This window comes from Schistocerca gregaria, chromosome 4 (genome assembly GCF_023897955.1).
Source record: "Schistocerca gregaria isolate iqSchGreg1 chromosome 4, iqSchGreg1.2, whole genome shotgun sequence".
In the NCBI taxonomy this organism is placed as follows: Eukaryota; Metazoa; Arthropoda; class Insecta; order Orthoptera; family Acrididae; genus Schistocerca; species Schistocerca gregaria.
In genome coordinates this window covers 121,991,424-122,012,103 of record NC_064923.1, presented here as the reverse complement: position 1 = coordinate 122,012,103, position 20,680 = coordinate 121,991,424, and the positions used below count along the sequence as shown (strand labels likewise).

General features: G+C 44.1%; 1 protein-coding gene across 2 annotated transcripts in view; it reads left to right on the top strand.

Annotated features, from left to right (window-relative positions):
- The window catches only part of LOC126266598 (U6 snRNA-associated Sm-like protein LSm1), a 53,647-nt gene extending 33,307 nt beyond the window's left edge, over positions 1-20,340 (top strand). Inside the window, exons 2-4 of one of the 2 annotated variants that reach the window (XM_049970918.1) lie at positions 3,600-3,697; positions 12,878-13,062; positions 19,864-20,340. In XM_049970918.1, the coding sequence (XP_049826875.1) occupies positions 12,886-13,062; positions 19,864-20,037 (351 nt within the window). In that variant the 5' untranslated portion in view covers positions 3,600-3,697; positions 12,878-12,885 and the 3' untranslated portion in view covers positions 20,038-20,340. The remainder of the gene's footprint in view (positions 1-3,599; positions 3,698-12,877; positions 13,063-19,863) is intronic. The other variant, XM_049970916.1, reaches the window with a different exon arrangement.
- The last annotated feature ends 340 nt before the right edge of the window (positions 20,341-20,680 follow it).

Sequence of the window (20,680 nt, the reverse complement as noted above, 5' to 3'; positions counted from 1 at the left end):
TTTCATAGGAATGAGGGACCGATGACCTAGCAGTTTGGTCCCTCCCTCCCCTCTTTTAAACAAACTGGCCAACCAACCAATTTATTCAAGTACGAGTACATGCACTTGTCATTGTACCACTGGGGGAATTCTACATACACTTGAACCAAACATCTTTCAGAAACTGTCGATCACTGTCTTGGAACCTCAGCCACGCTCAGCCACATATTGCTGCACACTATCACAAACCCACTAAACTGTCCTCTCTATCTATGCAAGCACCTTCTCCCCTAAATAAGGATAGAGTCACACACAAAGTTGTTCGAAGTTGAAGGAATTGTGAGGTAAACCTTCGAATTGGTTAGTCCTCTCCCTTTCTTATGATGATTTTACTGTCGAGGGTATTGATATCCTGATGGAAGAACTGGGGAGCAAGGTACCATCCAGTGTTGACCTGTGAGGTAAATCACCTCCACCGAGTAAGGGGGCCAGGGATAACCATTGCTAATCAGTGGCCCCCACAGCAAATTTAGTTTTGCAATGGAATTGAAATGGGCACCAATCACATCTGGAAGAATTACAGCTCCTGGCCCAGGAGAGATTGTTCTGCATCTGCTTGCAAAAAAACTCATTTTAAAGTTGCAGATACTTCAGCATTAAGGGCCTACCACTCCTATAGGAAAGACAATGTTACTAGAGAGAGGGCAAATGGTGGTGTGGTTTTTTCATCAATGTCTGATGCCACTTATCGCCTGTCCTTCTTGCCATGGCCATACAGGCAGTTGCAGTGGAAGTTCTCACATCAGTTAAAATCACAGTGTGTTTTTTATCTCTCTCACTTCCTGATCCGTTGCATGCAGATCACTGACAGAACTCTTCCGGGCACTCCCACAATGTGCTATAGAATGCAGGGGTTGAATTATGGAATATGTTATCCATTCAGAGAATCATTGCCTTTTGGACAGTGGGCACATGACAGTTTTCCATAGCTACAGGCTCATCTTTAGCCATTGACTTGGTTTCTGCTCTCCAGTTTTTGCAGGCTCAGTTCAGTGGGAAGTGGCCACAGCTTTGCATTCCAGGACCACTTTCTGGTGTGGATTTGTTTGCTGACAAGGTGGTCAACAGGAGACCGCGAAGATGGATGGTTAAGATGGCAAATTGATTGCAATATTGTCAGCAGGCAATCTTTGAACAACAGGATTGTGCTTACGAGATGGTGGACCACACCACCTGTGAGATCCAATGTGCTGCCACAGATCCCGTTTCCTAGTCTAGCAACCACCTCAAATGATGTCCTATCCTAGGTGGACTGATGATGTCGCTCAGCAATCAGAGCTAGAGATGTAGCTGTGCACAAATTCAGATGCCACACAACTACAGAAAACCACGTTGCCTTCAGATCTGTGAGAGCATAAGTGAGATGGGTGATAAAAGAATGGAAGAATAACTCCTGGAAGGAATTCACAACTTCCTTTAATTGGTCCACTTCCAGTGCTAAAGTGTGTGTCTCAGTAAGCCAGTTTCAGGTGAGGGCCGTACACCTCTCCTTATGGACCTGTTGGAAATACCATCTTTGTGGATGCACTGAAAGACATAGCTCAGGGTGTATCTGAACGTTTTTTACCATCGTGTCATCCAGACAAATTCCAGTGTCCCAGCTGTTATGTAGTACTATGGAGATCAGGCAGTTTCACTAGTTCTCATGTTATGATGTCTACAATCTTCCATTCTCCATGTGGGAATTGGAGTCAGGTCTGTGGCCAGAGCCACTACTCCAGGACTGGATCAGATTCATTATGCCATGCTCCACTATCAGTGCACTGAAGCTGAAGGCAAGTTCCTATTGTTTGTCAATCAAATCTAGTTTGATGGACAGTACCTCATGACTTGGAAGGAGGCAGTGTTGATTCCAGTATATGATCGAGGCAAGAATTACACTGACCCTAACAGTTCCAGAACATAGCCCTTACCAGTTGTATGGATAAAACTCTTGAGAGCATGTTCAACTGCCACCTTACCTGGCTCCTTGAATCCAGAGCTCACCTGTGCCACTCCAATTACGGTTTCAGGTGATACTGTTTGACCCTTGATGACTTAATTCTACTGGATTTGGCAATACAGGATTCTTTCCTCCCTCCCTCCAAGGGAGAAAAAGAAGCAGCACAATTCCAAGGATGAGGCGTCAATAGCATCCCATGGAGCTTCACCACCCCCTCCTCCTTAAGCTGAATCAAACCTAGTTTTTATGGATGTCAGCCCATCTCGGTCGGTGATGACCAATGACATGGCCTCCCTTTGGTGTCTTTAAGTCTAACCTGGACTCTTGCCTCGTGATACTCAAGTAGAATTGCAACAGATATTACCACCTCCTGCCAGCAATACAACAACTTGTTTCCTCTTATTCTGAATACTGTCTCTCTCTTCAAGAAACACACTTCCATGATGACCACTCTCCAATGTTTCATGGCTATCAGGTGTTCTGTTGGAACCATTCTGGCTCCAAGATAGCATCTACAGGGGTCTGCACTTTGGTGTACAACAGTGTCATTAGTGATTGCATCCCCCTTCTTACCAACCTGGAAGCAATAGTGGTAAGTGTGTGAATGGCCCCAGCAGTCACCATTTACAATGTGTACCTCCCTTCAGGGAGGCCACTTCCTTGTGCTGAACTGGCTACCTTAATACAGCAACTTCCGACCCTGTATGTCCTCCTTGGGGACTTCAATACGCACTACCACCAGTGGAGGAGTGCCAATTCGGCCTGTAGGGGTCTTGTAATTGACTGACTTGTTCAGACTCTGTCTCCCCACAGCAACGTTTCTCCTACACACTTCAGTGCCGCTCATTGCACCTTTTCTGCCATCGATTTCACGATCTCCTCTCCTGGTCTTGTGGCTGCACTAAACTGGTCACCCCATAATGATCTTTGTGACAGTGACAAGTTTCCAGTGATTCTATTGTTCCCCTGCCACTGCCAGGCAGACAGGCTTTCACATTGGGCACTCTGCAGAGCCATTTGGCCTGTGAATAGGTCTGCTGTGCACATCAACACCTCCCTCTTGGGTTACATTGATGTGGTCGTGCCAGGTGTCTCTGACACTATCCTTCATGCTGCTGACACTGCTATCCTCCTATCCACAGGTCCCCCCTCATCATCAGCTGGTACCGTGGTGGACCCAGGACGTAGCAATTGCTATCAAAGTCCACTGACAGGCACTGCAATAATTTAGACACCTTTCACAGACTATTCTTATCACTTTTAAGTGTCTCCATGCTAAGGCTCACTACCTTACTAAGCAAAGTAAAAAGGTATGGTGGAAGCGCTGCATCTCCTCCCTGAGGACATGTGCTTGTTCATCCCAGGTTTGATCCAAGCTCCATAGTCTTCTTGCACGCCGGCGACCATTAACAATCCAGGATCTTATCCTACAGGGTGCTCTGTGTACTGATCTGTAGGTTCTTGCAGGACACCTCACAATGCAATTTGCAATAGCATTGGTGTCCTCCTCTTATTCTGCTGCCTTTCTCCAGCAGAAATGAGGAGTTGAAGACCTCCCCCACCCCTGTTCCAACCCCTGCCTACGATGAACCGCTTCACTGAATGGGAATTCTTCCAGGCTTTTACCTCTTCACATGACTCGGCCCCAGGCCTGGATTTCATCCACAGCCAGATGATACAGCACTTGAACATTGGCCAGAGACAACATCTACAAGGGTGAGTCAAATGAAAACATTAAATATTTTTTAAATTTTATTTATTGTGCAAAAGTGCTGCAAAGCTGTATCACTTTTCAACATAATCTCTCCCACGCTCAATGCAAGTCCTCCAGCACTTACAAAGTGCATAAATTCCTTTAGAAAAAAATTCTTTTGGTAGTCCACGCAACCACTCGTGCACCGTGTGGCGTACCTCTTCATCAGAACGGAACTTCTTTCCTCCCATTGCATCTTCGAGTGGTCTAAACATATGGAAATCACTTGGAACAAGGTCTGGGGAGTATGGTGGATGAGGGAGACACTCAAAATGCAGGTCTGTGATTGTTGCAACTGTTGTACGGGCGGTGTGGGGCCTTGCATTGTCATGTTGCAAAAGGACACCTGCTGACAGCTATCCGTGTCGCTTTGATTTGATTGCAGGTGGCAGATGATTTTTTTAGATCATCTGTGTATGATGCACTGGTGACAGTGGTCCCTCTAGGCATGTAATGCTCCAAAATGACACCTTTTTTGTCTCAAGAGTGTCAGCATAACCCTCCCTGCTAATGGTTCTGTTTGAACCTTCTTTGGTTTTGATGATGAGGAATGGTGCCATTCCTTGCTCGCTCTCTTCATTTCCGATTGGTGGAAGTGAACCCAGGTTTCGTCCCCAGTAACGATTCCTGCAAGGAAGCCATCACCTTCTTGTTCAAAGCACCGAAGTAGTTCTTCACAAGCATCAACGTGTCGTTCTCTAATTTCAGGAGTCAGCTGCCGTGGCATCCATCTTGCAGATACTCTGTGAAACTGGAGCTCATCTTGCACAATGTGGTGTGCTGACCCATGACTAATCTGTAAACATGCTGCAATGCCATTTAGTGTCACTCAGCGGTTTTCCTTCACTATGGCTTCAAATGCTGCAATGTTTTGTGGAGTCACAACTCGTTGTGCCTGACTTGGACAAGGAGCATCTTCCACTGAAGTCACACCATTTGCGAACTTCCTACTCCCTTTCTAGACTTGCTGCTGTGACAAATGTGCATCACTGTACTGAACCTTCATTTGTCGATAAATTTCAATAGGTTTCACACTTTCACTACACAAAAACCGAATGACAGAACGCTGTTCTTCCCTGGTGAAAGTCGCAAGTGGGGTGGCCATCTTTATACTGATACTGTGACAGTATGTGTGGATCTGCACTATGCTGCCACCTACAGGCCATTCTGCATGCTGTTTATAGCTCGCTTACCAACTTACAGTATAACACTGCAAAATTTTGATTTGTTATTACAAATTTAAGGTTTTCATTTGACTCACCCTCATACTATACGTCTTTAACTGCATTTGGCCTACAGGTGTCTTCGTCTCGCAATGGTGAGACAGCATAGTTGCCCCTTACTTAAGCCCAGGAAGAACACAACATCTGTCTACAGCTACCGACCAATTACCCTGACTAATGTACTTGTCAGCTGCTCAAGAGGATGATTAACGTCAGATTACGTTGGGTACTCGAATCTTAGAGCCTTTTGTGCTGGTATCGGTGTGGCTTCCAGGAAGGATGACCTACAACTAACCATTTACTCAGATTGGAACAGCAATCAGACAGGCTTTTGTTAAGTGCTGACACCTCGTGGTCTTCTTTGACCTACATAAGGCATATGACACGGCTTGGTACCATCACATTTTAGTTACCCTCCATGACTGGGGCTTTCACAGCTCCCTTCCAATTTTCATCCGTGAGTTTTCATCTCACTGGTTATTCCAGATTAGAGTAGACTCTTCACTCAGCACACCTTGGTTCCAGAAGAATGGTATCCCAAAGGTTCTATGTTAAGCGTCACACTCATCGTCACCATTGATGGGCTTGTAACCTCTGTTGGGCCTCCAGTTACCCCGGCATTGTATGTCGATGATTTTTGCATCTTGTGCAGCTCCCAGTCAGTAGCATCTGCTGAATGGCAGCACCAGGGTGCCATCCAACAGGACTCTGCATGGGTCCTGTCTCATGCCTTCCAGCTTTCTCTCTCCAAAACACGGGTTATGCATTTTTACTGTCGACCCACAGTACAACCCGATCCAGAACTTGATTTAGGCAACCAGCACCTAGATGTTGTAGCACAGTCCCATTTCTTAGGCCTCTTTTTTTTATGTGGCAGTCCCATATATTTGTCACCTGAAGACTACCTGCATGTGGAAGCTTAATGCTGTCAGCCTCCTGGCTCATACGTTTTGAGTGTAGACCTTGCTACTCTTCTCCACCTTTACTGTGCTCTGGTTTTGTCCGGACTAGAGTATGGTTGTCAAGCTGATGGCTCAGTGGCTCCTTCCACTCTGAAACTACTTCACTTGTGTCATTGTTAGGGGGTCTGTCTGGCTATCAGTGCTTTTGCACTAGTCCCATTGACAGTCTCCTTGCAGAGGTGGGGATTCCCCCTCTACAGATATCAGAGTCAACCACTTGTTCCCTACACAATCATTATTTGACAATTCCTTGACCATCCCATGTGCACCGTCCTTTTTGCAAATGAGGGATTGCTAGTTGGAATCCGTCTCACTTCCCTCCTTTGGGATCTCCATCTCCACTCAGTGGAATGTGCCCCATTTATTTCCTCCTGCACCCCTCACCCTTCCTCCCCCCACCCCCTCTCCATCATCTTGTATGGTGCCTACGCCACAGATTACGACTGCCTTATTCCAGGGCTCTAAGGCTTCTATCTCCCCTATGATATTCTGGTATCTTGTACGTTCCATCCTTAAAAAATTTCAGTGTGCTATCAGAATACGCTTCTGTCTCTCCCTCCTACGGGCATGGAACACCATTTACCATTGGGATCATGTAGTGTGCTCACAGCAGAGCTGCTAGCCATTAACAAGGCCCTCCATTTTGTTACTCAGACCTCCCCAAACAATGTTTTAATACGTACCAGCTCACTAAGCAGCCTACAGGCTATAGACCGATGCTGCTCTCATCACCCTTTGGTCTTTGCTATCCAAGACCTTCTCTCTGCCCTTGGCCTCAGTTGTCTTTCTCTAGGTCCCAAGTCATGTAGGCATCCCAGGGAATGAACTGGCTGATCGTTTACCTAGAGAAGCAGATACTTGTCCCCCATTTCCTTTCATGGATTCCAGATGCAGATATGCGGGTAGACATCAAATCCCTTACCAACACCCTCTGCAAGCTCCTTGAATGCGTGGTGAGTCAGCGACTGTTTTGGATCTTTGAATTCTGCGACCTTTTGTCATTGACTCAGTGGTTTTCGCTGTGGCCACTCTACGGTGGATAACTTGGTGCACCTGGAGTCTGCTATCCAGTCGGCTTTTGCCCATCGGCAACACCTGCTTGCAGTCTTCTTTGATCTGCATAAAGCCTATGGCACCACCTGGCGCCACCACATCCTCACCACCCTTCACGAATGGGGCCTTCGTGGCGCTCTGCCCATTTTTATCCATAACTTCCTTTCTTATCGCTCTTTTCGTGTCCAAGTTGGCTGCTCCTACAGCACTCCACATCAGCAAGAAAAAGGGGTTCCACAGGGTTCTGTGCTGAGCATCTCTCTCTTTCTCAAAGCCATTAATGGTCTGGTGACAGCTGTTGGGCTGACAGTGTCCCCTTCTTTGTATGACGACGAATTTGTGTCTACCTCACTTGCTCCATAATGGGCGCTGCAGAACACCGTCTACAGAGGGCAATCTGCCGGGTGCACTCATGGGCTCTCTCCAATGGCTTGCAGTTTTTGGTTCGTTGATGGCCAGCCCCTTGAGGCAGTTGACACCCATCGCCTCTTGGGTCTGGTCTTCGATGCCCAGTTGACATGGCTCCCTCATCTTCACCAGCTGAAGAGGGCATGCTGGTCCCATCTCAATGTTCTTAGGGGTCCGTGCAATACCACGTGGGGTGCAGACCGCTCTGTTCTCCTGCGATTGTTTCCAGCATTGGTCCAGTTTCATTTAGACTATGGAAGTCCTGTCTGTGGTTCTGCATCGCCTTAGACGCTGCAGATCATAGACCCCATCCACCAGTGTGGGGTCCGACTTGCGGCTGGTGCCTTCTATACTAGCCCCATACGTCTCACAGAGGCAGGGATTCCACCACTGCAAGTTTTGTGCCAACAAAAACTGGTATCTTATGCGCAGTTCCCTTTACCGCCTCTCATCGCTGCTCATGCACGTAACCCTCCTTGGTGCGTCACTCGGCCACAGCTCTGTCTTGATCTCTCAATCGATTCAAAGGATTCTGTCCCTCTGATGGCTCTTCACCACCAATTCTAGGGTCTCCTCAGTTCATTCGAGGGTTCAGAAGTGATTTATACTGATGGTTCCATGGTTTCTGGCCACACTGGTTTTGCTTACACCTATGCACGATGCACAGAACTTTGTTCCTTACCCGATGGCTGTAATAGAATTGGTAGCCATCTTGCGCGCACTGGACCATATCCTCTCCTGCTCCAGATTATACTTCACTATGTGTAGTGACTCATTGATCAGTTTGCACGCTATTGGCCAGTGCTTCCTTCACCACCCATTGGTCATCGCTATCCAGCACTCCTTCTCTTCTTGCTCAATGCGGATGCTCGGTGGTTTTCATTTGGACCCCAAGCCATGTTGGGACCCCAAGCCATGTTGGGATTCCTGGCAGTGAACTTGCCGATCGACTGGCTAAGTTAGCTACTTCCAGGCCATCTCTTGCTATCGGCATTACATTGTCAGGTTTTGGGCCTTTGGGATGCAGAATGGCACACTCTTTCTTCGCCGAACAAGCTTAGGGTGATTAAGGATTCTAAAACTCTGTGGCCATCCTCCTTGTGGGCCTCTTGTAATGGCTCTGTCATCCTCTGCCGGCTCCGCATCAGCCATACTTACTCACGGTTATCTCCTCCGTCGTGAGGACCCCCTCTCTGTCATTGTGGATCGATGACTGTGGCTCACATCTTATTAGACTGCCTCAACTTAGCCACCCTGCGACGGACTTTGAGCTTTCCAGACTCGTTACCCCTAGTGTTAGCTGACAATGCCTCAACGGCAGATCTCGTTTTATGTTTTATTTGTGATGGTGGTTTTTATCACTTTATTTAAGGGAAGGACCTTCCACCTTATCGGTGAGTGAAGGGGATCAGGCCCCCTTGCTCCCCTTTTTGCCCCCATTGGATTGGCTTCAACTGGGCTTGGTGGTTCACCCCGGCCCTCTACCTTCCCACTCCTTTCCTTATGGGGTCTGTTATGTCTTTGAGCATCTCTCTTGTCTCCTGCACTTCTTCCTTCACGCTCCTGTCATTAGTCACTTTCTTTCCATCACCTCTTCTTTTGTCCTTTTCCTTTCTTCCCTGACAACAGTTTATCATTTTATGGATATTGTAGTTCCTCCTTCTAATGTGGGATTTTACAAGTTTTAGTTAATCTAAGGTCGGAGGGACTGATGACCGCATAGTTTGGTCCCTTCTCCAACCAACCAACCAACCATCTTTCATCTTTGCCTAAAAATGGAATGACATCTGGTGCACCACTGCTCTCAGTAATAAACTCTGCACTGCCAAGGAGTGTACTGAAGTCTCTTCTTCCACTCCTCTCAGGAGTAGTCTACTGTCTTATGTGTTGGGTACCAGGCTCACCCATTATTTTTCTCTTGTATAATGAACCAACACCACAATGCTTCTTTGGAACCTGATTCATGGTATCCCATAGGTTGGTGGAATATCCCTTTCTTTTGGCCCTTCACACTAAGTATAGCCTTCCAGATTCCTTTTCTTTAATAGTAGCTCTCCTCAGTCAATCACCTTGCATGTCGCCATCTCATCATCTGACAGACGAATCATATGTCAGTGGGAAACTGAATAGCTGGAGGAAACGGAAAACAAACTGCGGTTACTCAAATCCACACAGGCATGGCAGACTTCATGCCAGACCCACCGGTGGAAGTAAGTATTGCCCATCTGTGTGTAGGCCATAGCGCTTTAACATGTGGTTTCCTCCTTCACCAGGAAGATCCACCACTCAGTGGAGTTTGTGGTATGCCACTTTCATTTCAGTATATTTTAGCTGTGTGTGTCTTATACACTGAAATCTGGGAAGGCCTCGGTTTGGCAGGTGATCTGCCTACCAGCCTCACTGAGACTGATACCAGTTTTAAACGGTGAATTTTGTAAACAGTTGGGCTTCATCCCTCAAGTGCTGGGAAAAGGAGGTGAATGTGAATGCATTATAAACTACTCCACATGTGGGGACAGCTTACTTGACCCCCCCCCCCCCCCCCTTTCCTATTAGAATGGCGTGACTTGTAATTTACCTCAGGACACTGATGACCATGATGTTAAGGAGCAACATATTCTGAACTTATTCCGTGCTGCTGCTGCTGCTGATGATGATGATGGATCAGCAGCAGCAGCAATATATTGTTCCTTAACTGATACAACTGGTTTATAGCATAAAAATGACTTGCACTTCTTGTTTTTTCTCAGCCACACCAACATTTAGCACTAGGTAAATAGGTGTGACCTAGTACAAGGAAATGATGCCTGATATTGTCACGCAGATCCAAATAAACAAGGACATAATATTACTTATTTATTTTATTTAACCTTGTCAATTGGAGCCTCTCTCGCATCAGGCCAGGGTTCACACACAAAGTATTTTTACAGCATGGTTACCAAAATGATGTTGGTTGGTTGGTTGTTTGTTTGGGGAAGAGACCAAACAGCAAGGTTATGGTCACCAAAATGATGTTTAATATGATAAATAGTAATTAAATTCTATTAATAGAATTAGAAATTATTTGAATTTACCTAACATTAGTGTGCTGGGTGCACTCAGCACATGTGAGGCAAACTTAGGAACTACTTGATTGAGAAGTAGTGGCTCCAGTCTCATAAACTGACATATGGCCAGGAAAGCAGTATGCTGACCACATGCCCCTCCATATCTGCATCCAGTGACACGTGTGGGCTGAGGATGGCATGGTGGCCGGTCAGTACCATTGGGCCTTCATGGCCTGTTCAGGTGGAGTTTGGCTTTAGCAACAACAGTGTCAATAACAGTAACGTTGTTACTTCAGTTGCTACGTCATTAACTGTCCTTTTAAAGTAGCTTTTTTCAGTTCTCTGATATGAGGAAGGTCATTTCATCATTAGTTCTGGGCACCAAGAGTGTTTTTGAGAAGAACCTTGTAGGATACCATCAGTGAAATCAACAGTCAAAAGTATAAGTATTTAAACAACTTTATTTTTCAGGCCAAAAGAGAAGAGCTTTTTTTTATTTTTGTAGGGCTTGGAGAGATGCTGATGCATTTTCTGCATGCTGTTGCTATGTACTGAGCACACTTTGGGTCTTCATGTATTATTATTCTTTAGACTCTTTATTGAGCGTGAGAAATTAATATTTGACCAATTCAAGATAGTAGGTGTTAGAGATATTTCAGGCTAGGGATTTTGAATGGACTCCATTTTCTGTGCCCATTTTGATATTGCACAAATGTCGGCATTGAAATTCTCTGTAGCTGTGTTCAACTCTACTGGTTTAGCACTTATTGTTAGGTTAACTTAAGGTCATCAGCTTAAATGTGGTATTTATAGTAGCACAGAACTGTGACACATCATTTATGTACACGGAAAATACTATAGGAACTAAAACCAAACCCTGGTGGACACCTGATGTTACCCGTCTACCTTACAACTTGTTGCCAGACATGATGTATTGTTGTTGAAACCATTACACTGCATTTGGAGAGAGATTTAATCTGCTAAGTTTGGCAGGTAAAATATTGAAGTTGACAGTGTCAGTCTTCGCTGAAGTCTAAGAAGCACATTTAGTCCACTCTTGTCTAGCCATGGCGAGCTCTATGTCGACTGTTTATGAAAGCGGACGTTGTTACCATAGGTGTCCGTGAGGAGCGGGGTGTGGGCTCTTGCCCCTCCCCCTGGAATTACAAGTACAGAGTTTTTATTCATATATTGAGTGGATAACCATCCAATCTCTGGGATATAACAAGTTTTTTGTGCAACTATAAAATTTAGTTATTGTGGCATGACAAGTAATGAAACCGTCCAACTTACTTACACAAAAAAATGGCAATTTTAGACCCTTGCCCCTGACTGGAAAAAATTTCTGCAGATGTCCATATGTGCTGTGATTTTTACAGAAACGTGAATAGTGTTTGTCGAGTAGGTTGCAATTAAGTAGTTAGTAAGCTGACTGTGGACTATACATATTATAAGGCTGTTACCAGTGCTGGAAGAATGCTAATAGGTTAGTAAGTAGACAAAAAGACCCATACCATTTAATTACCACAAACAACAACATTTCCCAGCAAGTTTTGAAAGAAGTGCACCAGTACTGCAGTCCACGTTTTGTATTCTTTAGAGGACATGTTGTGCTGTTTAACTTACTATATCTCGTTCTTTATGGAGGCAGCTGTGCCCATGATGTGACCTGAAGTATCCATTTTTCTTTTGTTCAAGTATCTTTATTTAACCCTAGAAACAAAAGTCTATCTATTTTAGGGCTGAAGATCTCTGTCCTTCTCCAACCAGTCTATCTGTTACGGCACTCTCCTGATAAATGTGATAGAATGGGTAAAGGGTCAGTCTTTCTTAAAGTACATTGTATTGTGTGTCGTCAATGAAACTTCCTCTTGTATTCTAACATAATTTCCAAACAATGCAAGTAATTGTGTTCTTTTGTTTGTTCCTCCAGAGCAAAATCGCCTGTTAACAGTAATCGTTCAACACCACACAGTGAGAGAGAAATGTGTGTGTTGCTGTCCAAACATTATGTGTGGCATCATTGCGTATTGTGTATTACTGTTTGCATGGTGCATGAAAGAGACACCACAGCAAATAGTATTAACAGCAGTACATCATGATGCTATTTTACTACTGACCAAATACGGCAGTTAGTTTCATGTCAAAGTGGTATTCTGTCTGCATCTTTGAGACGTTCAAATGTGTGTCATGAATACTACAGGGTCACACCTGACTATGGTGGCACACATGTGCCTCAGAAAAGTTCTGTTCAGCTCTTTGTAAAACAGTGATCTGATTTTATTCTGAAGTTAAAAATTATTTGCTTTCATGTTTCAGTAGTGTGCTGCTTTAGAATTATTTCGAAGGTGTATCATTCTTGTTACAAATGTGGGTGAGGTTAGACTAAATACAAATTTGTGTAGTTGAAAATGACCAGAGATATGTAAAACATTGTTTCTAATCATCAGAAAAGCTGATGGTGCTCCTGCGAGATGGAAGGACGTTGATTGGATATCTGCGCTGTGTCGACCAGTTTGCAAATCTCGTCCTGCATCACACTATTGAGAGGATACATGTTGGCAAGGACTATGGTGATATTCAGCGTGGTGTTATCATTGTTCGTGGTGAAAATGTAATCCTGCTTGGAGAAATAGTAAGGCTTGTTAGAAATTTACTATAAATATTTAATGTTTTATTTGTTTTTACTGTTATAAATGTTTTCATTTATTACTGTCTTTAATTGAAATGTGGATACTTCATTTCACACATGTTGTAAGAATTTTGTAATGGAATTATGGCCTGTGAATTTTATCGTCATCAGATTTGTGGTTTCCTAAACATTACCATTACGCTGGAACTCTTAGTCTGAAACTGTTTCATCACCCTGTCTTTGCTCATTTACTGAGGGCCAATGTGTAATTTTTTGCACTTTATGTTCTCATATTGTTACAACAATACATTTTTGTTTCTTGATTTATATTATATTGCTCTCAATATTCATCCCCACTGCTGTCTCACATGTCATCTTAATGTTAATGCGATCAGTGCAACTTCCTATCTGCAACATTTACGGAAATGTATAAGGTAACTTAAAAAAAAAAAAAATTGGAAATCAGATGGAGGATTAGAGGAAAGGAAAGATAGGCTATAAAAACCATGAGAAAGGGGACAAAGTGAAATAAAAATGATAAAAGTGAAGAACATAGAATATGAACTTCTCCGTTCACCAAATGAGTTTGTGCAGGGCCCTGAGCTATTGCAGCCCATTGTTCCGTCCAGGGCTGCATTCCCTCCCCCCCCCCCCCCTCCTCTCTCTTTGTATCCTTGCTTACATAGAACTGGCTGTCCTCCAGGATTCTGGTATTCCTTTCAGCACTTGCTGTATCATTTTAACCTTTCCTTCTCAGCATTTGTGGTCCCCCCAATGGGGTTTGACCACCTCTTCTAAATGTTCTCTCCATAGTGTGAGCCAGCTGGGGAAGAACACCTACCTAGCATTTCCGGCATTTGGCCTTACCCTCTCTTCCACCCTTTCCTCAACACTGTTCTTTAACACTATACAGACAGCATGGAAGCCAGTCTGAGGGGTGGTGTCATTATGCTTGAGCCCCCTGACAACACACAGATCACACTTCTGATAACGGGGCTGATATCTCTCCTAGTATGCTTAAGAGTGGTTGCTTGTCATTTGGGAGCATTTGAACTTCTGACAGTGGCTGCCCTTGCTATGGCTGGTTGGCATCTACAGGAGAGCCCCTGATTGGAGTGGGTGGTATCAGGGTGGACACTTTGCATGTGAAAGGCATTCTTCTGGCCGTCTATTCAGTTGGCAACAGATCTTGTAATGCTGCTTCTTATAACCCTGCAGTCTTCCTTTCCCTGGCTACACTCTGCAAAGTAGGCCAGGCTCACTGGCTTTGAGTGAAGCCTTTCCCCGCTACCAGATCTGCACCAGGACTGACGGGGTCACTTTCACCACCACAAACCTGTTAATTTTCATGGAAGCTATTGAAGACGGGTATGGTGAAGCAGAACTCTGATTAAGATGCTGTCAGGTTTGTTTTTGATGAAAAGTACTTCTGTCGCCCAACCTGTGGCCCTTTGTGCCTGTGACCATCTTGTCCACATCCCTGTGTCCAGTACTCTTCATTAGTCTTTGAATATGGTCCAGGGAGTAATTTTTCATAGGAACCTCATCCTTGAAATTGATGGGGAACTCTGCACCAGTCTGGAGTGGCGACACATTAATTTTGCTTGGCATGGATTGAGACAATCTTGTAGATAACAGTGCATTTATTCCAGCATTTGAGAGGGGGTACTCTACTGGAGATTAAGTTTGTGTGTTACCACTGTGACTTGAAGCCTTACATCCTGCCACTTGTGAGGTGTTTCCAGTGTTCAAATTTCCAACACACATCTTCCAGCTGTACAGCGGACCCTGTATGAGGTGAATGAGGAGAGCCACTCCACGAGGGGAGCCCCTGTATTGTCATCTGTATGTTGGCTGGTTTAAAAGAAGCAAAAGATACAGAAGTTGATCATTTATCCAATGTTGAGACTCGCCAGAAATAGGAATGTCTGTAATTTTGTTTCCTCATGTCCTTTCCACCTCTTTTCTCCTCCTTATTGCCCCCCCCCCCCCACCCTCTTCTCCTGTCTGCTCCCCCTGCTGTTCCCATGTCCTCTCCTCTTGAGTGCTGCTCCCTGTACCCAGCAGGAGAAGTGTCCCCATTTTTCAGTGCCTGCTGGTGGTGAGTCTTCCTCTCGGAATCCCTTCCCCCCAGTGTCTCAGAGACCAGTGGTCTTCTGCCACAAGTCACACAAGTTGGCCTCAGGACCCACAGTCTGTGTGCCCTACTGGACCTATGGTGACGATGACGAGGAGGGGGGGGGGGGGGGTCTCACAACCCGAATCGGACATCTTGTTTATGGATATCACCCCTCATAGGTTCTGTGTTTTTTTTCAGCACCAGGTCAGCACTTTGAGGGCTTCTGATAGTGCATTCACATTCATTCATAGGGTCGTTGTTAATACATGGATTGCCCTTCTTACTGATTTGGAAGCAGTTGCCGTCCAGGTTTACTTGGACTCAGTGGTCATGGTTTGCCATCTCTATTTCCTCTTGATAGGCCGCTTACACCCACTTGGGCCAGAATTAAAGGCTATGTTGCAGCAAAACATAGAACATGTAAAATGTTGGAAGCTAAGGAACTATTAGAACAAACAAGAACAACAGTGACCCGGATATATACACTCCTGGAAATGGAAAAAAGAACACATTGACACCGTTGTGTCAGACCCACCATACTTGCTCCGGACACTGCGAGAGGGCTGTACAAGCAATGATCACACGCACGGCACAGCGGACACACCAGAAACCGTCGAATGGCGCTAGCTGCGCAGCATTTGTGCACTGCCGCCGTCAGTGTTAGCCAGTTTGCCGTGGCATACGGAGCTCCATCGCAGTCTTTAACACTGGTAGCATGCCGCGACAGCGTGGACGTGAACCGTATGTGCAGTTGACGGACTTTGAGCGAGGGCGTATAGTGGACATGCGGGAGGCCGGGTGGACGTACCGCCGAATTGCTCCACACGTGGGCCGTGAGGTCTCCACAGTACATCGATGTTGTCGCCAGTGGTCGGCGGAAGGTGCACGTGCCCGTCGACCTGGGACTGGACCGCAGCGACGCACGGATGCACGCCAAGACCGTAGAATCCTACGCAGTGCCGTAGGGGACCGCACCGCCACTTTCCAGCAAATTAGGGACACTGTTGTTCCTGGGGTATCGGCGAGGATCATTCGCAACCGTCTCCATGAAGCTGGGCTACGGTTCCGCACACCGTTAGGCCGTCTTCCGCTCACGCCCCAAGATCGTGCAGCCCGCCTCCAGTGGTGTCGCGACAGGCGTGAATGGAGGGACGAATGGAGACGTGTCGTCTTCAGCGATGAGAGTCGCTTCTGCCTTGGTGCCAATGATGGTCATATGCGTGTTTGGCGCCATACAGGTGAGCGCCACAATCAGGACTGCATACGACCGAGGCACACAGGGCCAACACCCGGCATCATGGTGTGGAGAGCGATCTCCTACACTGGCCGTACACCTCTGGTGATCGTCGAGGGGACACTGAATAGTGCACGGTACATCCAAACCGTCATCGAACCCATCATTCTACCATTCCTAGACCGGCAAGGGAACGTGCTGTTCCAACAGGACAATGCACGTCCGCATGTATCCCGTGCCACCCAACGTGCTCTAGAAGGTGTAAGTCAACTACCCTGGCCAGCAAGATCTCCGGATCTGTCCCCCATTGAGCATGTTTGGGACTGGATGAAGCGTCGTCTCACGCGGTCTGCACGTCCAGCACGAACGCTGGTCCAACTGAGGCGCCAGGTGGAAATGGCATGGCAAGCCGTTCCACAGGACTACATCCAGCATCTCTACGATCGTCTCCATGGGAGAATAGCAGCCTGCATTGCTGCGAAAGGTGGATATACACTGTACTAGTGCCAACATTGTGCATGCTCTGTTGCCTGTTTCTATGTGTCACTAAAGTTTCCCCTTCCTGGGACAATGAATTCACGGTGTTCTTATTTCAATTTCAAGGAGTGTATAAACCCTAATGAAAATAGTTAGTTTGACAGAATGAACATAGTTTTGTCATCCTTCAATATTACTGTAACTGGTATTTTACTAAACTAGCTTGTATTTGAATCTACAATGCTGAGTGTTAGTTTTTTTACACTTTATTTCATTACATTGGAGCTCACATTTGTAATACAGGGGTTCACACAGGTGTGACATTTTCCCGTATGACGTTAGCCTTGCAGCTAATCGCACAGCATATAAAAAGGATTTGCGGCACCCCTTGTGTATCACTTGAATACAGAATGTGCTTGCAGGGCAAGAGATAATGGTCAGTGACTTGCAGCTGCTTCTGTTTTGTTGCAGCTCCTGGTGAATAGGCTATGAAGGTTGTCATTTGACTGCAACGAAGCATAGAGACATGTAGTTTCTGGCAAATAACTCATGTAAGGGATATTTCTTTAAATAGCATGATGATCAAACAATAGATTAAGTCGAACATATTAAATTCCTAAGGCTGAAGAGAGATAAAGAGCTGTCTTAGAAGTATTACCTGTTGAAAATATCTTTACTGGCAGCAAATATTAGAACTAGCTATGTGATCAAAGCTTAAGTAGAAGAGGAATCGTGACCACCTGTGATTGGTAGATGTAAACTGACATACCAGTTATTTCTAATGGATTGTCGAACTGTTCATGAACACTGCTGAATCCCACACTATACTTTGGTTTCTTAAATAAGTAGAATTGCAATAACTCAGAAAAAAGGCAATTAATGTAATTGCGAGGAAGGAAACTCAAATATTATACTTTGTTCTGTGAAGAAGAAAAACAAAAATGGCCTATTATTCCACTACAGGAAGCTGATCAGATGAAGAATGCAGATTATGTTAAGTGACTGCAGGAACAAATTATTCCAAAGCTACCACAGTACTTGATAATGTCATGCCACAAAGTTCAAGAAAATAAAGATCCCACAAAGAAAATATGACTGAAGTAAATCTTGAACACCTTTACATCGTGGGCACTCTTTCAAAAGAAATGGAATTTCATGTGCCACAATTACTCTGAGGCATCAAGGGATCACCAATTTAGTATTGGAGGGCAGCGAAGAGGGTAAAAATTGTAGAGGGAGACCAAGAGATGACTACACTAAGCAGATTCAGAAGGATGTGGTTTGCAGTGGGTTCTGGGAGATGAAGAAGCTTGCACAGGATAGAGTAGCATGGAGAGCTGCATCAAACCAGTCTCAGGACTGAAGACCACAACAACACTGAACAGAAGATATGAAAAATCTGAATTTTAAAACTCAAATGGGACTGGCACACAGAGATAACTGTAAAAAAAATCTAGTGCATGTACACATTACAAGCTTCAAAAAGTGCTTAATACTTTAATGGCACAGGAATTTACAAAGTTGTAAGACAAATTGGACTTTATTTATAATGTCCAATGAGATCATTTAGAAGCATATTTCACCAGGGGAAACATAGGTACCACCTATAGCAAATTAAACATTCATTTGGTAGAAAGAGAAGCAACTATATGAATATCAAGAGCTCAGGTTGAGAACCAGTCCAAAGCAAAGAAGGGATACTGAAAGGTGGAAGGAGTATATTAAAGGGTTTATACAAGAGAGATGAATTTGAAGGCAATATTATGTAAATGGAAGCAGACATATATGAAGATGGGATTCTGTGAGAATGTGAGAGTGCAATCAAACACCTAAGTCAAAACAAGGCCCTGGGGGAAGATGACAGACCTACTGATAGCATTGGAAGAGCCAACCATGACAAAACTCTTCTATGTGGTGTGCAAGATGTACAAGACCTGTGAAAAAACCCTCACACTTCAGAAGATATAATAGTTCCTATTCCAAAGAAAGCAGGTGGTGATATGTGTGAATATCACCAGCAAATCATTTTAATAAGACAAGGTAGCAAAATACTAATTTGAGATGAATGGAAGAACTGGTAGAAGCCGACATTGGTGAAGATCAGTTTGATTCCAGAGAAATGTAGGAATACATGAGGCAGTACTGGCCCTATGACTTAGAAGATGGATTAAGGAAAAACAAACCTGTGCTTATAGCATTTGCATACTTGGTGAAAGCTTTTGATAGTGGCTACTGGAATACTCAAATTCACTTTGAAATCCTGAAGGTAACAGCGATAAAGTACAGGGCACGAAAGGCTATTCACAACTTACACAGAAAGGAATAAAATACAACTATATTAGAGTTTTCAGTATGTTGACCATTATGAAGGTGATTGAAGTAATAAACTTTGTAGTGAAACATTGAAGATAGAAGTTTCCTTACACATCAAAAATGTAACAAGCACCCATCGTAAACTTGCAAAAGTTTGTGAATAATTCAGACTCGTTTTATGCAGACGTGGTACATTTCTGATTTATTGACATGTGCGTAAACTTCTTGTATTACTTGTTTTACAATTACTTTAATAGTCATGTCTTTAGAAATAGTAGAATAAAAGGATTTACAGTAGCATTTCTAAAAGTAGAAAAATTAAGGATTGCTGCCTCAACTTTCATACAGTGTAGAATTCTATTCAATCTCTGCATGTCCGTATTTTTCCCCATTTTTATTGTTATTTTATTTTATTTTTACAGGAAATATTTTTAGTAACATGGCATAGTAATGCAACTCGTGAGATGGAGGGTGTATTCAAAATGTGTACAGCTACTTTAAAGCCTCTAACATTTTTAAGTGTTCAGAATGTCGAAAGCACATTAAAAACAGTGTAACTCAAGTTGGTTGAATTTTGGAAGTCAATATTTAGCAGATGCTTTCATTTTATTTAATAGGGGATAATTTACATAATGTCTTTCATATACTTTATATGTTGCAGGACCCAGCTAAAGAAAATGACCTCCCACTGAATAAAGTATCTGTAGATGACATCCTCGACTCACAGCGTCGTGAACAAGAGGCACGTCAGGAGCGAGAGAGGCTGCTGGCAAAAGCACTGAAAGAGCGTGGCTTGCAGTATATTCCGGACCTCAGCCATGATGACATGTTCTGAGGCCCAGCTGGGGAAGCATTAATGAATGAGCTTGTTTAACACTGAAAATGTACACATTTTGTACAATAAGAAAAACTGAAGCATTTATGCACTGCTGAAGACATGGACAGAAATGGATGGATGAACTATGTCCAGGTCATATTATTTTTGTGCAAGTAATTTTTTTTCTTTTTAAGGTTTCTACATACGTTAATGACCTTATTTTCTTTCCTTCATTTTATACTGTGATAAAGAGAATGCAAGCTGTGCAAAATTATGAAAATGTTTTGTAAAATAAACATTGAGTCTCATATTTTGTTAGAAGCTTGTTAATTTTTTTTACAACTTAAAGTGGCACTTGAAGTGTGTGTGTATATGAGCAGCAGTTCAGCTGGCATTATGTCGCTGAGTGGATCATTCCAAATTTACTCACAGCTTGTTAGTTACATACTGGACATGAGACTACGTGGCTGAAAATACAGACTGCTACCCACTGAGATGGCCAGAAACTGAAACCAAAATCCAGTCATTTGAAGCATCCCTAGGATCAAAAATTGTTCTGTCTATTGTTAGTAATTAAATTTGAGATTATGAATATTGATTTTTCTCTTGGTAATTTCTGAATTAGTCACAATAAGATGTCACTGGATTTTTTTTAGTTAAA